Below are 17,279 nucleotides of genomic sequence, written 5' to 3'. Positions count from 1 at the left end.
TAGACCTCGCTTAGAGCAACAACCTGCATCGATTATTGAGCAGAAGTTCGGATCGGCTGCTTTTCTTCGATCCAATGGGCGTATTTAGCCCTGATCGCGTCTCGCATTCAGAAAATGAAAGACACAAATAAAACAGAGTTACTGAAAATTTTCGAAATCGATAAAACAGCTCCATGCAATTGTTCCTGGGAACGAAACCAGCGCAGACGTTCTGAAACGGGATATCGATCGGCGGACAGCTGTAGTCCGCATAATCGGCTAATCTTTTGTTATCTGACTCTGAGCTTGTTTATTATATTAAAGCGGGAACCGCTGGCTGCGATTCTTGGATATTCAGGAATTTCTCATGTCTCCCGAAACGCGTATAAATGTGTAAACGTCATCGGTAAATCGAGACGACCGAGAGAATTTTTATTAAAAAGTTGCGAAACGTTCGCTCGTCTTTTCGGCGAAAGTTTACCGAGGGTTTCCGAGATATTAAAACTGATTCCGACAAAGCTAACTGGAGAGCGCGCGTACTCCACGATTTTTGTTTTGAAAAAATGCGACAGAGGGAATACAAATATATATGTATTTTCATTTCGCTTTCGGACACGTTTCGCGGAGCGGAATGATTAGCGGACTGGTCCTTTTGCTAGGGATTTTCATTTCCATGGATTTTTACGTGGAAACGAGGAGAATTCGTTTTGTGGCGTATCCTCATCGTGGAAATTAAATTCGTGGATGTTTCCATTCGCTCGTTCTTTGTCGACGCGAGTTCGTATCTGGGTCTGCAGTGCACTAATGATGATCCTTGTCAGCACATCATGTTACGAAATGCATTCTTATCTGCATATATATATGTAATCATGCAACAAGTATTCCTGGAGAAATGCTCGAGGAATATTCGAAGGAAAACGTACGAGTGAATTCTTATAGTCACTCCTATAATATGCACTGAGAATGATCAATTTATTTTTACCAAAAATTTCGGTACAAAATCGATAACTTAAAAAAATATATATAAAAAAGCTTTTTAACGCATACAACACCACGGCAAGTTAATATAAGCGTGGTAGAACACCTAATAAATACTTAAAGGAGCGTCAATCTTAATAAAAAACCTCGGTCAGCGACCCCCGAAATATCCGACAATAAATCAATGGGAAAAGCGCAGTGGACGACTGCGAGCAGATTTTTCAGCAGGGGTTGATTTCGGGAGAATCGGATTTCTGATCGGCGAGCGCGCGGTCATTAACGGTATCAGGGGCATTAATTAAGCCACGGGTGTCGATGGCGATTGAGCGATAGGCGGACGATGTGATAAGGGGGTTCGTGGATGTGGAAGGACGTCGAGCGAAGAAGGAGGTAAGCGGAACGACAGGAATAGGGGGCGGTTTGCTGCAATAGCGCTGCCGCGTTCATATCGACCCAAACCTCCAGGCTCCATCTTGCTTGTCCCACATATACCCATGTAACCGGTGGGTATATACGTACATACAAGCGCCTATTACTCGGCCGCGTACATAGAAAACACAGACACCCTGTCCGCCGCCTCTCTGTCCGTGTTTTCCACCTCTTTCGTCCGGTTTTTCTTGCCTTTTATCCCTCGTGGCCCTTTTTTCTCTCTCTCTCTCTCTCTCTCTCTCTCTCTCTCCTCTCTCTCTCTGTATAGCCGCCACCAGTTCTCTGTGCTCTCGGGCAAGTGTCTCGTTGCAACCGTCTGGAATCGACATACAATACACCGATTTCTAACTCCAGCCCGTCGTCTGATGACTGCAAATACCAACCGGAATACATTACACTTCCGACTTTCTAGGTGTCTCTTGTGGTGCGCCGAGAAACCTTAGATTCAGGCGAATTCATTTTTTCCTCTTACCTCCGATGACGCACCGTGCTCTACGTTACTTGCAAAATCGTTTCGGGAGGAAACAAAGTTTTCCTGTCCAGTTCCTAGTCTTGGGCTACCACGTTTTTATTCTCTGTTTAAAGTAGCAGGTTGATAAATCGATAATTATCGAACGAACGTAACACAGTAGAAACAAAACTTTTCAAAGGCAAGTTTTTCTCTTTGTATTAGTTCCTTCTTGTGTAAACCTGACATGGAAGACCTGAAAATAATTTATAATTTTCTCACAAACAATGTTCCGCAAGGATATAAAAGCTACATGTATAAATCAATATTTATCGAGGGAATCGGAACGCAATGTTTATTGCATCGAGGCGTCCGACGACGACGGAAACGGTTGCCCGTAGCGCCGGCCACTATTATGCAGATCTGTGCGAATGGAAATGGATTGTAAAAAAATCGCGAGAGCCGGGGGAGGCCACCGGAAACGTATTAAAACGTATTGAAACTGTTCGCGCGCCTGTGTTCGCCGGCTTTTTTTAACCCTTCGATCGTGTTATGTAACAGGAAGGACGATAACCCGTCAATCGATACTTTTGTTGATACGTTCTGCCGGCGACTGACAACTAAAAACGGTGCTGGTGTACACACTATTATCCGCGGAGCGACCTAATTGTAAATAAGTTCCCCGAGAGGCTTTCGTAATGGATATGGCCGCTGTGGATCAGTGGATTTCAGTCTTCTCAGAATTACATATCTTTCATTCTGAATGAAGCAAACTGTAAAATTTATAATAACCAGTTTGTTTGATTAACAATTATAAATTATATACGAACAGTGAAAATAAGAATCGCTCACTGAAAGAGAATATTGTATTTGTAAAAACTGTAACTAGAATAGCATTCATAAATCACGCTCTCAGAATTTCTCAGAATACTTGTTATATTTAGGTTCGCGGAATACTAGTACATACTGAGGAACAACAGCCTACTATAGACACTGGCATGAATAAATCTTGCACTCTTTGAGGCCTGTAATACTATATCACCGTTCCAATTTTTATTCAATTTAATTTACAGTATGATTCATTTCACTTGTATAAGACGCACGACAAAAAAATTGGCGTTCTACAAGAATGCTAAGCCAAGAAGAAAAAGAACTTCCATTTTTTGCACCTAAATATGCTATCTCCGATTGTTGGCATTGCTTCGTACTATCCCGAGAGACTCGGGAAAAAATGTAGTAATTGGAAGTCCCGGCCAGATCCTCAGCATCTCAGTCGAGACTAAAGGATTAGTAACTAATTTACTGTAAAAGGAGTTGATTCGGGGGATTGCTTCGAACAGTGAGAGAAAATTTGTTTTAATCCTCCGTGGAGGGGTAGAGATGATTACTTATTATTCTTGCGCAGAAAATTTTCCACGAAGCTCCGCCGTCTAACAATTACAAAAATCAAAGAAGAACAAAGAAAAACAGCTTTAATATCGTTCAATTCGTCTGTGTTCTATGAACTGCAGAAAGCTCCACCGTTGTGTGAGAAAACAGGTTCAATTTGATTTGAATAAAAATGATCTGGGTTTAAGAAACGTCTTGATTTAGCTAGATGCTGTTTCCGCGAGAATCGCTGCACGCGCTGCGCACTTCTAGGCGGGAGTAGAGTTTAAATCTCGTTTGATCCCGAAGTTAGGGTCACCGAGGCCAAGTATCCAGCGAGTGAACGATCGAGCGTGTCATCGATCACAGCATAATTGATCCTGACACGGTAAACCGGAAACGGAATTTACCAAGACAAATGGCGGCGATAATTCTTGCATTCTGACGTGTCCATATTATTCAACCCTTCGTAAGAGTCGCTCGTAAAGACTCGCAACTGGCCGATATAATGATTAATGCAACACTTTACCTTGATACCCTCTGGTATACGGCAATTGTGAACGCGCTCCAGACAGATATACTGTTTGTGAGGCGCGCAGGCAGGATTATACTACTTTAAAAACAGAATCCCCGACCGAGATGGAGAGAGAAAGAGAGCTTTGAAGTTCTTAACGCGCGGAGGCTAAATCGTTCTCTCTGCTCATCAATTTTATACACCGCTATTTACTTAGCCTACTTTCGAAGGAAAAAAAAAGCCAACACGCGGAGACGGAGAGCAGAGAATAAAGCAAGACTTATTTATGCATTCCATCCTCGATTTGATTTGTATCTTCGCCTTTTGTTTCCCCGGGAGCCTCGTCGAATTATTCCGTGCGATATCATTTCGTGCCGGTGGGCGTAATCGAACCAGGAATTTTAATGATCTTTCCGCAAGGTTGCGAAAAATCAATTGCGTCGGTTTGATCACCGGTAAACCAACGCGTGAAATAATAATATTAACGACAAGGGAGAGACGAAGTAGGTCAACATTGCAGGAACAACGGTCTCCAATTAGAAAATTATTTGATCTGCTTTATTCAGTCTATCGAAAAAGCCTGGTTCTACTGTATTTCGTGATCCGCAAATTGTCGAATTAATTCCAGCGTAAAATAATTCCGCGACGCACGCCGCGCCGTCTGGGTTGATTCGACAAATTCTGAAATATCCAGCCGTTCGGGTGAAATTCGCATGCGCAGCTCGCACGACCTCGACCCTTTCATCCACGCTCTTCATTGGTCCCCCTCGGTCAAAGATGGAGCTCTCCTGTTCTCGTTTCCTCCGGCGTGTCGACCGTACATTTAATTAAGCTCCAATGAAAAGGACGCGTTGGCGGCGATGAACAGATTACGTTACCGACTACAGTCAACTCACGTATACAATATTGTATATTATATGTATATTTTCCTAGCCACGGATACAAACAGGTACCTCCGCGGAAGACGTTCCATTGTTGCTGGAAAAGGGGTAGCGCCGAGTAACGGGGTCAAAAGTGCCCTTAAACCAAATTGGATTCGCGATAGCCTATCGATAAAATTCCCTCGGTTACCAGGGGAAATCGTTTTCCGGCGATCGTTGGGGGATGCTAACAGGACAACCCGGATTACACTTCGAATAGTCTGAAATGCTGCATTTTCTCACGTCGCTATTTACGTTATTACATAGCAATATCATTCACAGTTACTTTGAACAATTCAGCGTTCCAACGCTGCGCAAAATCCTTCGAGGCTTTTCTAATATAAATTACGTTACATAAATGATGCGCCGCGCGGTGAACTGCTTTATATCGAGTGCACCACCATTACACAATGCCCTCCAGCGTAATACATACAGCCATATGTCTAACAGGTTCAGGGTTCAATCGTTTGACATCAGCAGCCCATCGGCCTCATAACTACACGTTTCGTCATAGAGTGAAGTGGAAAACGCTTGTTCCACAACTAGCCGCTGCAGACTTTCCGCGGAAGATTGTAAATCAGTTTCTCACCGTTGCACGCGATTATTTCGCGAATTATAATGCCACGCCATAATTCGACCTTGCGAGGTCTGTGATTATTTAAGACAATTTTTCTAACTTTGCTAACACGAGCAGTTATCTTCGTCTCATTTAAAAAAAAAAGGAGAAACCCAGCTACTCCTAGACAAAAGGAGCATTTTCGAAATTTTGATTCCCCAAGCTGGAAACACGATTCTAAAGAACTTTCGCACGGTGCAAAATGGTCGTTCAGAGATTCGCGCGATATTTTCGAGAGCTCTTCATCCCCGACGATGCTGCGCGACGTCCGGATGACTCATGGCTGCATACACATCGCGCACGGGGACAAGTTAACAAATTGGGACACGGGACAAAGAGCAGACAACAATTCGTGACCCAATTTCCGACGTTACCGTCGCTGGTGCACCGTGCTGAGCATGTCGCGTGATTCACCTTCACGCCCCGAACCGCGAGAACCGAATATTTGGTGAATGCCTGCCTGATTATGCCACTATCTCTGTCAATCACAATCACCTCGAACCGAACGGCAGGAGACAGAGGAAACATTTAACCATTTTAACGGGAGTGCTTCCGCTCGGCTCGCATGGGACAGACGGGCACCATCATCTTGATCATTGATCGGCTCTTATTATACCATACGATCCTCTAACACAGGCATGTCAAACACGCGGCATCATTTCGTTGCTTTCTAGTCGACGATTTTAATAGAAAACAAAAGTAATCCGAGTCAGGCGAGATTACAACATCTTTGAGAATTTATTACAAGAGCACTAAATGACGTAGGTCTGAAAACCTTTTTGCAATATATTCGAGCAACGTCCAAAATTATGATTATGTTTTGTATTTCACGCTGTGCTGGGCACATTCACTGCCACGCTAATTTCAGCTAATGAATGGCCAATCTTATGAATATCCAATTAAGTCGTTCCTCGAGAAGAGTAATCGACGTTACTTTTTCGGAGGATGAAAATCTCGACGTAAAAAGATTCTCGCAATTGGGCAACGTCCAAAAGTAGAGGATATGAAATTTCGGCGGTGGCGGTAGCGAGGAAGTAAGTGCTTCTCGAGCGAATGTATCCGGTGCTTGAACTATTATAACGGTAACGATACAATCTTGAGCGACCTGTTATTAAGGCTAGGAAGGATGGAACGTGTTTTATGAGCTGAACGTTATTGCTTTTTATAATACATCACGGTACACCTCGATGTCCTGGCTAATTGCACCGTGCTCGCCGGATTAAAAATGTTGCGTGCGGCGATGAGTAATTCAGTCTGTATTTTGCATACGGTGTTTTCAACAGTTATACAACAGTTAGGGAACAATACGTTTGGCCAGAATAATTCGAGCCGTTTATATTGAAAGTGGCCCAAGTCCAATCCATTATTGATAATGTCCGAAAGTGTCGATTTTCAAATGTCTGAAGACAGTGATAAAGATAATTTTCATTGATTAGTACGAAAAGTCAAAAAATTAATTGTGGAGAAATGATTGAACTTGGAGAATAATTTTAAGTTAAAATTTGAAAAGTGTCTTTTGACACCTTTTGGTAGAAATAGCGTTAAGTATCTCAATTTTTAAATATAAATGGACTTGGGCCACTTTCCAAATAAATGGCTCATTTAACGGAACGTTTCCTACTTGAAACAGGGAGAAGCAGTCGGCAAACTTCTGTTGATTCTGACTCGCTAACGAACGGAGCACATGTTCAAGTGAACCGTGGCCGTGGCTGCTCGATATAAACGGCGAATCCGTGAACATTTCTCCAGACACAGTCTCATTCTCTATTTATAGCGTGTTGTTAGTGCGTAATCGGCGACTCTCTCACGTGGAAACGAAGGAACGTGCCTTTTATACGCGATTGTGAACGACTGCCCGGAGTATGTATCAGGTTTTTTCAGTAAATCGGCCGACTGCGTACAGTGCAACGCGTAAAGGACACGAATCTAGAGATATACATGCCGTCATCCCTGCTGCGAGGTCGAGGCGAAATCATCGTAAAAACCTGTAATATCGAGACAGTCGGCACCTGATGACCTCAACGCTCGGCCAGTTGGTGACGTGATGTCATTTGTCGTCTCTAATGTATCGCGATTATGCAAGGAGTCGGCTCGTGCATGTGCAGTGTGCACCGGCCCGTCCGAAAGCGAAACTCCCGTCTTCGTTGAATTCGTTTGATAGGGACTTGCTTAATTGGACGAGCGTGGTTGGCGTGCCTTTTCAATTGCTCGTTTCGAGTGTTTGCAAGCTTCTATTGGCTTGGCAAGAAAGTAATTTCGGTATTTCAAGGTGAACCGGTGATGACCTGAAATCGCACTTGGATCAGTTTTTCTTACCGATAAGGACCAGAAGCTACCAGAAAGACGGCAAAAGGTCATCGAACAAAATGGAAAATACTTTATTGATTAAAGTTCATTGCTTGAATCAGAAAAATTGAGTTCCATTTCACCTTAAAATATCGAAATTACTTTCTCGCCAACCCAATAGTTTCTGGCGAGCATGATCGTCCCGCAGGACGATCTACTGTTTCCTCGAGTCGTCCTAGGTCTTTTTGTTATATAAAAATGATATTTGGTCCCCTCAGGGTTTCAAATTCATTTACCACTCTCCCCTTCTTCCACCTGGGTTGTTTTGTATATTTCTTTATTTTTCCATTCGACGAGCAAAGTTGGAAGGCACCCCTCTAATTAAATTGATCAGCGTTCCTGAGAATTCCCGGGCCATGGTGTTCCCGTGAATCCTACGGGAAGAATTTCCCACGAGCGGGACCAGCCCTCTCGCGAAACAATATCTTTGGCAATGATCTCCGGCGAGTTAATGCCGTTTATCAATGAAGACGGAATGCTCGGAACGTAGTACGAGCGCCGACCCTTGGGAACCCCAGATACGGCATCTCTCTTAAACACTATAGAAACATTCCTCTGCATCGTCGAAATTCGAGGAATTACAATTGTTGCTGCTGTATGCCCACCGACTCATATAACAGCTATATTGTTCCTAAAAACTGTGAGTTAAACTTTGGTACTCTCCGTCATTTTGAATATTTCTTTGTAACGAACTGAAAGAACCGTCTCTCTCTCTCGTTTGTTTCCGTCGACACCAATTACGATAGTCAATTAGCGCGACGAACTGTAACGGGACTAGCGGTATTTCTAGAGACGTAGCCCACATTACGCGCACACGCGCACGAAAACAGCCTGAATGAAGTTATTGTTTTAATACGCGGCTATGCGAGGCTGCTCCTCCTACGTTATACATACTTGCAATTTATTACTACCACCGGCCGCGATGACATTTCACTATTAAGACTACTACAAGCAGTACTAATTATACAACCGGTGCCAACGGCCGACAAGCTCTTTCATGAAATAGTTATCAGAGCCAAACAATGAACTTGCCAAACCCCTTCGTTTGTTGACGCGGTGGCTGCGATTGCATCGTTACGATCATCACGATCATTGATGCACACGAACCCCTTGGCGTATCATATTCTTTACAGTTACGGTAATTAAAACGTCTTTAGCACCACAAATGTAGAAGAGACAAGAAAATTTATATTTTTTGTACGGCTACATTTACTTTAATGCATAAAGATTGATTTATTACATTTAAAAAGACAGGCGTAACATTCATATTTGTTAGACTTTGTTTAAAATCCTCGAGAATCTGCGAGATAAAACGCTGAACTAGGATGAAAAATCCACCAAATGATCTTGAACAGCATAATCCAACAGTCCCTCTCGAGATAATAACTAAACAGAGAATAATCAAGCATCTTCCCCACAAAGCATCCTATTAATAATCTCTCGACCCATCATAGCGTTAAAACTATTTTCTAATTGACTCATAAATTGGCCATTTTTCCCATCATCGTCGAGCCGGAAGTCCTCCGACTCCGAGAAACCATCGAACGCAAGAAATCAGGATAAAACGCGATCTGCCGACCATAATTACATTCATCAATGAATATTTTTATCCCGGCGATCATTTTTTTCCTCAGACATGTTTCCTCGTCGATACGACGAGCAATTCTCCGTTACATTAAATCATCGATCGGATCACGGACGTGCTGTAAGGTTGATTGGCTGCTCACTCGATTATGCTTCGAACGAACCTCGCCTCTTCTTCTTTTTCGCTCTCTGTCTCCCGTTTGCCCTGTTTTCTTCAGCTTCCTGTTTGTATACTGTTGCACAGTCAACGAACCCGGCCTCCTTCTCCCATTGTCGCAGTCCTGATTAGTATCCTTCGGGCCTGGCCTTTGCCGACTTCAATCTTCGCGGACTCCATTCTTCGTTTCGCTCGTGTCCTTTATTTGTATCGCTGGGTTTCTAGTCCCCTGACCCACAAATTATTATTCTCCGCCTGAAAGACAGATTATTTTTTCTGTTTTGGAAAACAGGATTTCCATGGGATTTTCTACGCTGACCCGGAAACGTCCGTTTCGCGGAGATTCGCGTGAACTTCCGCTGCGCGCTTCCGGAATTCGCGAGTAGAGAAAATGCAATTTCTCAAAGCAGGGTAAACTGTACTATTGCTGGCACTGCAGTAGTTATTGTCACTTTTGATTTAAACGGCAAACATTAAGAATTCCTGGTATAGAAAATCATTTTTTATTGCTTCTTACTTATATTTCGAAGCAACGATGGAAGTTTTCATTACAGAGTTCCACATATGACTGTTAGCAAATGTGCCAATGACTGTACTATTTGTCTTACGATTGTTATTCGCTGAATAGACTTTATGATAAAAGATTTATGACTCGTAAAACTGTTTGATTTTGCTGAATACATAACCTCTATTAGCTTGTAATAATAAAAACGTTAAGCCCGTTTAAACATTTCAAGAAAAGATAAAAAGATGTTTACAGTAAATCCTCCATAATCGCAAAAAGGCTGTACACGATCGAAACTTCGATCTGCAGCCGCCTCGGGTACAAATCTACTGGATTACATACCAAATATACACACACATCATAATTAATAGGAGGAAGGCAGAAATTTTGAGTCCGGTAAAGTAAAGAGCAGCCGAATTGAATTACTCCTATCACGGCAGCAAGGTCGCGGAAACAATGGGAACGACGATTGAATTGTCAGAAATTTTGGTTGGACGGACGGTAGCTTATCCGCGCGATGAATATGCAAAATGGCCCGCCTACTCGCGTACCTACACTACCTACAACCTACGCGTAAACAAAGAAAGTCACCGGCGCTATACATAGTTGGTGAGGTCAGGGCCGCGAACAATTTGCGATATATCGGCGGCTGTGCACAGATTATTCCGCGTCAACCTGTATTTCCGGTTGGTGCTCTGCAACGTGAACCCAGCCGCGGCGGTCATTCGTACGCACTCTACGACTACAGAAGTCGGCTTCGGGATGCACGGGAATAGCTATAGTTAGCTTGGTACACGGCCAGAAATTGCAGCAAGACGCGCGGACCTATTATGCTCACCGTCATAACACACTTTAGAACCGTGAAGACTATCGACGCCGCGAATTCCACCGGAACGCGCCATCAGTGTCTAAATATTGGGGTAACGTTCGAAAACGTTCGGGATATTATGCGATTTTCATTTATGTCGTCCTTACTTCAAGGACTTCATCAACGTCCATACAGCTACTGCTGAAATGAGTGGATCTGGGAGCCGGAAGTGCCGATTCCAAAATGGTTTCCCGATAGGTATGCGTATTCTACGAATATTAAATTGAGCCGTTTATTTTAAAAGTGGCCCAAGTTCACTCTCGAGAAAAATCAAGTTAGAAATTTTAATATTTACATTTCTACGATATCTTTTCATTCTGAAGCAAGAGAAATATTAGAGAAGTTTTAAGACGAAATTGAAAGTGGGTTCCCAGGTACCCGGTTATCGATACAAGGGTTAATGTGTGCGATGATAATATACATATTATTTTGAAACCGGTTTGATAGCGCGGCTTAAACAACGCCGACGTTCTATGTTTAGACTCCTTTCATCTTCCCCAAGGGATTGTAGAAACCCTTAAAGCGCCACTGGCCAGACAGTGAGTACGAGGGTACTCACCCGCGTGTAAGTTATTAGCTGCGACGGTTTTCTTAGAACGGATCAATTATTTCGCCTCGGGGGAACAGATCGGATGTAATACCAAAATGCCACGACCTTCGGTCGTTGCACCGGCGGACCCAATACTCCGCAATCTTTATAATTGCATTCATAAATCAATCTTTGATCTAAAATTCATTCACTAATTGTAAGCTAAATTAAATACATACAATGACTAGACGAAGCACATTTGACATAAAAATGAAATAGAATTACTAGGCGAAGTCCATTTGGTAAAAAAAATTTAAGCATTTTCTAAAAGCATTTTCTACCATGCGCTACGAAAATTAGAGAACGCCCATCGCATTTCGCCGAGTTTTTTCATAACGAGCGTCGATATGGCCACTTTCACGCATGCAAACGAAGGTATCCAATTAACGTGGACCTTTTAAGCAAAATACGTCTGCACAACACATACAGACATACCCGTAATTGGAAACGAACCCTTGCACCGGGACAAGTAGTTCGAGCGAGTAAAGTAAATTGAAGACCAGGCCGGTACTAGCTGTTTCCACATTAAAGAAAAGTGTTCTTAATTGAGTTCGGATTTTCACTTGTGATCCTACAACTAGTTCTCCTCTCCTCTCCTCGAGCTTTACACTACTTTGTTCAAGTACAAGCGCATCTCCTCGCATGTTATTATCATTTACATATGCAGATGCCCCCCGCTGAATATACATATTTAAATGAACGTGACAAATAGTGCGTCTTATCTGGCCAAGTAACGATACATTTACATAACAATTGCTGCCTATGAATATTCAGCGCGGTGGTGTTGCCCGGTAACACTGTCTGCATCGTCTTACATGGAAAAACACGAAAACTCACCGAATCGGCCGATTTTATTTACAACCACCGCGCTCCGGCAACTTCAACTCCGACAGATGGACAACTCGTGCGACAGACCCAAGCAAATTGGTACAAAAAATAGTTGTATTTACGTAGATATTATACATACGGGTAATCAGGATATTAATTTCGCCACGTGTTCATTGTATACACATACAAAACACAAGAAATAAGAGAAGACCAAAAACTATTTAATTGATTTCCACCTCAGTCCAAATAATAAATAGTCTTTTATTTGCAAATAAGAAATAATAAATACATCATTTTTGGAATTATTTAAATAATTTATATTTAAATAAAAAGTTTAGTTATTATTTGCGATTAAAATCACCCGTTTATTTATTATTTAAAATAAAATTTGCCCAACACTGATATCAGATCTAAAAACTTTCTTAAAAATCGTCTACAAATATTGAAAATTACATAAACATCCGCAGCCTAATCTTATATAGTTTAAAGCAATAAATAAATAATAATAATAATTAAACGAGAAAAAGCATTAGCTTACGAAAGAACTTACGATCTCAATAATCGTAAAATCTGAAATAAATCTGAATGAAGTTCGCCAATTAAAATGATTTAACAGCCGAATCAATTAAATTTTAAAGAGGAGTAACACGCTAAAAAAAAACGTGCGGCCATAATTTTCCGGGGGAGAGGGGCCGAGCGACTTTCTAATGTTGAAAAAGCGATGAGTGCATTGACCGTTCGTCTGCGGGTCTTTTGTCGGCGTACCGTGGACGGAAGATGCAGCACACCTTGAAGAAAAATGGGATGAAGGCAGGTAGTTTGAGACAGTGAAAGAAGACGGGAGAAGACAGACACCGAAGGGACTATCCACGTGTCGGAGTAACGGTCCGCTGAATTATTTAAAGCATGACGGAGGACTTTGCAAGCACAGGAGGTTCTTTGCACCCGAGTTGCATACAAGATACATACAGACGGATTTAAATACATCGTAGATGGCCAGGGGATACGGTTACATGTGCAGCTCGGGAGAAATTACATTTACACCGGCTGAATACCTCTTGAAAGCGTGTTACGTTCGGCGCCGCGCAAAACAAAGAGCGGATTTCGTGTGTGTGTCTCACGTTACCGATTGTTACCGATTATCTAATTCATTTGCCGCAGTCTCTTTGAACGCGTTAGCCGAGTGCTAATGCTTCTATCGATGTGCCACTACAAGTTACTGGACTGTATTTGTTATTATGTATCACGCTTATATTAGCTTGCCGAGTTGTTGTTGCATGCTTCAAATCTTGTAATCGAATTTTAAACCACTTCTCGATGAGCTAGAGAATTGAAACTTTAAACATAGCTCGGAACTGGTTGACAATGCAATATTAAAAAACAAATATAAAAAAAATGTTTATATTAGCCGTCATTTATATTGGAGAACATGCAGGCGTACAACAGATATAAATTTTCTCCTTTTAAGAAATTACGAACACACTAAAAAAAGTTCTAATCACTGAAACCGTAAAATAAATCGTTGGACAAGGGGCTAGTTGTTTTTATTCTGTTTTTATCCACGTTCCTCGTACATGAGAAATCGAGACTACCCGTGGTTTCCGTTTAAATGGCGCATCCTACGTCAGGAAAAAAGGCACGGCAGACAACAACTCGTAAAAATACTTGGGAGTTATCGCGAGCTTCAACAATATCCTCCCCAGACATATTTATGTTGTCGCTGGCTCGTGTGTAGGCTGAAGATGCAACGATCCGTCGTGGATTATACAGGGTGTCCCGTCCAAGGAGAGATAATCAAGATTCTCCAAAGTCAGTCGTTCTTCCAACGATGCGATTCAAACAGCGCTGCTCGTACAGAATTGAATAACGTACAGTTGGCGAGTGTGTAGTTGAAAGGAAAATAATGTGCGTTTTATCTGGAAAATGTTTGTCCCGGTTCCGTGGAACACTCTGTAGAACCAGTTGTGTCTATAGCGAGCAGACCGTGTCTCTCCTCCACTGGGAATCAGAGTGGGTGGGAGGACAAAGTGATGGAAGGAGAGGAGGAGAGATTGATCGAAAAATATAGGGTGAAGGAGGAGAACGCGCGGGACAGAAAGGCACTGTGACATCTCATTCCGTCAGACAGTCCGGCGCCCCACGCTCTATATTAATTACTTATCCGTCTGATCCGAAATAAACAGCATAGCGTGACGCACCTACTTTTTTAGATTAATCCCAATTGCGTTCGATCGCGGCGAGGACGACGCGACACGATGAAGGCCGGGCCAGTTCGATTAACACGTTCAATGCCACAGTATCGTTCAGTTGATCCCTGGCTCGGATTAATCATTCACGATCCACCGATACTTCTACGATTTCCGATTTTTCTTGAAAAGACGATCACCTTAAGGGTTGCTGAGAGTTGAATTTGAATTTAGACTTAAATAACGATCGAAAGTTGAATTTGAATTTCGATTTAAATATGTGCTGATAATTAAGAAAGTGTACTGATTTTACGAAATTGGTTACCAGAGCATCAAAACAGCTGACCGCAGTCTCGCGGTACGGCTGCGCTTTCGGTTTCCATTTTTCAAACAGATCCGACAGCTCCGGCGGCCAGGAATGTTGCTCGCAATTGCATTAATGAATCTGTAACAAGTGTCCTCTCCCGCGTTCATAAATTTTTCGCTCGGTTGAGCACATCCGATTGATGTGCAACAAAGCAACCGCAGGAAATGATCGCACATGCCTACGATACGTGACCATGAAAGAAGGTATTACAGCAGACCGCTAGCTTTTTTTTTTTAATTAATCGACCGGTATTTATTTTACTGCAGTGCTTGCTGCATTTATTCAATTAGACCCGTCCGTTTTGTTTGATTCAGTGTAATTAAAAGATTCACCAATTTTTTTCCTTCTTGTTTCAGAGTGATCCAAGCACAGCGTTTCTCAGAGCAGCTCGGGCAGGACAATTGGAGAAAGTTTTGGAGTTTCTCGAGTCGGGAGTGGACATTAACGCTTCGAATGCTGTAAGTGAATCATTTTAACGAGCTATGAAAATCCACCTCTCGTTCTCTCTTGCTTCGGAGCAATATAAAAATATATTTCTATATAATTTTCGTCATCTGTGTGTATCGCAACGAAAAATATTTGGGAAACTGGCACGCTTCCGAGAGATACTTCACAATGGAATAAAGGACGCGTATGATATATTTAAGAAATTCGGGGGTTGCGCCCGTGTCTGCTCCCCTAGAATAGGGTAACCGGCAGCTGCGAATCGCAGGCCACGCGAAAAAGGGTCTATTGAACTGTGAACCTAACCAGATGAACGTTTGTCCCCGTTCCTAGCGGTTCCCGGAGCAAATAGATGGGTCCTCTCTGTAGCATAGTCCGCCATGCTAATTTTCATGATATATTTCACTGCGCGAAGATCCACTGTAAATTATTTCTGTACCGGCGTAACCTTGACGATCGGCGGTCGCCTAACCGGCAAATATGTAATGTGACGATGCATTAATTGCAGAATGGCTTAAACGCTTTACACCTGGCAGCTAAAGATGGACATTTGGAAATCGTCCGAGAACTTCTTAACCGTGGCGCAGTGGTCGACGCCGCTACCAAAAAGGGAAACACGGCGTTGCATATAGCTTCTCTTGGTGAGTGGACGTCTCTTTTTCTTCGTTAACTCTTTGTTCATGTGGGGCAAGGATGCTATAATAATCGCACTTTGTATCTCCGTGCGAAATAATTTCTTTTGCAATTCAATTGCGAGCGAGTTGCACTCCCGTCCGTAAGTCCTGTTCACCGGTCACTTATTCAAATTTTGATGCAGACGATTTTTCGTTATTAAAAGACCTACATTATGGAATAAAAATGGTGTTTAAATCAAATCTGACTATTTCTAATTTCGAAAATTTAATTGTAGATCCCACAATTTCTCAATCTCTTGTTTCCAACATTTATCCAAATAGTATATGTACACTGAACGAGTTCAACAGAACTCATCTAATCGAAATAAAACAGTAAAATCAAGCTGGAAGCTTGTATCCTTTAATTAACATTTCGTTGAAGATGAGTAAGTGTCCGGTGATTTACGGACAGGAGTGTAAATGTATTAGGAAGGAAGCATATGGTGGTTGAATTCACATTTATGGAACATCTTGTTGCAGCTGGACAGGAGGAGGTGGTGCAGTTGCTCGTACAACGAGGTGCTTCTGTAAATGCACAGTCACAAAATGGGTTCACGCCACTGTATATGGCTGCACAGGAGAACCATGATTCGGTAGTGAAATACCTTTTGAGTAAAGGCGCTAATCAAACATTGGCCACCGAGGTACGTAGAAAACGTTCAGCAATGTATTTTTTAATAGTATTTTAATCGATCTCTATTAACACGTTTGAATAAACGTTTGCAGGATGGCTTCACCCCACTGGCAGTAGCGATGCAACAGGGCCACGACAAGGTGGTAGCAGTTCTATTGGAAAATGACACTCGTGGTAAAGTTCGATTGCCCGCCCTCCACATTGCTGCCAAGAAAGACGATTGCAAAGCGGCTGCCCTACTTTTACAAGTATGTCGCAATAATTTGTTACCGAGGGGGTCCTACATTCAATCGGACTCGCAATCGCGCGAACGAAAATTCCCGAATTAATTCCGACATGATTTTCTGTCGTAGAACGATCACAATCCCGACGTAACATCGAAGAGCGGATTCACGCCGCTCCACATTGCTGCTCACTATGGCAACGACCGAATTGCTTCCTTGCTTTACGACAGAGGCGCCGATGTTAATTTTGCTGCAAAGGTTCGGCACCTTCATCGATAAATACTTTAAATTAACATTGAAAGAAATGCTCGATGCCAAGTGTGATCGTGTTTTATTTTATCACAGCACAATATTACGCCGATGCACGTGGCGGCGAAATGGGGCAAAATCAAGATGGTGAATCTTCTGATGAGTAAGGGAGCGAATATCGAAGCGAAAACGAGAGACGGCCTTACACCCCTCCATTGCGCGGCGCGATCAGGTCACCACGAGGTAGTGGACATTTTGATAGAGAAGGGTGCACCGATCGGTTCGAAAACAAAGGTGAGTTGCGCGACACACGGTGCGCATGGCCCCCTTGGAATGCACTTTGCGTTCGGGGACAGGCAAAAGGGTTTTCCG

At 42.6% G+C, this 17,279-nt stretch overlaps 1 protein-coding gene across 23 annotated transcripts in view; it reads left to right on the top strand.

Moving 5' to 3' along the window:
• Positions 1-17,279, top strand: part of LOC143216793 (uncharacterized) — a 94,220-nt gene that overhangs the window by 12,449 nt on the left and 64,492 nt on the right. For all 23 annotated transcript variants that reach the window (XR_013010632.1, XR_013010631.1, XR_013010630.1 and 20 more), the window contains exons 3-8: positions 15,039-15,140; positions 15,635-15,767; positions 16,281-16,444; positions 16,527-16,682; positions 16,788-16,916; positions 17,004-17,201. Coding sequence is in view for 7 of the 23 variants with exons in the window: in XM_076440200.1 (XP_076296315.1) it covers positions 15,039-15,140; positions 15,635-15,767; positions 16,281-16,444; positions 16,527-16,682; positions 16,788-16,916; positions 17,004-17,201 (882 nt within the window). In the remaining 16 variants the exon portion in view is untranslated. The remainder of the gene's footprint in view (positions 1-15,038; positions 15,141-15,634; positions 15,768-16,280; positions 16,445-16,526; positions 16,683-16,787; positions 16,917-17,003; positions 17,202-17,279) is intronic.

This window comes from Lasioglossum baleicum, chromosome 16, assembly GCF_051020765.1.
Source record: "Lasioglossum baleicum chromosome 16, iyLasBale1, whole genome shotgun sequence".
Lineage (NCBI taxonomy): Eukaryota > Metazoa > Arthropoda > Insecta > Hymenoptera > Halictidae > Lasioglossum > Lasioglossum baleicum.
This window is presented reverse-complemented; position numbering and strand designations above follow the sequence as displayed.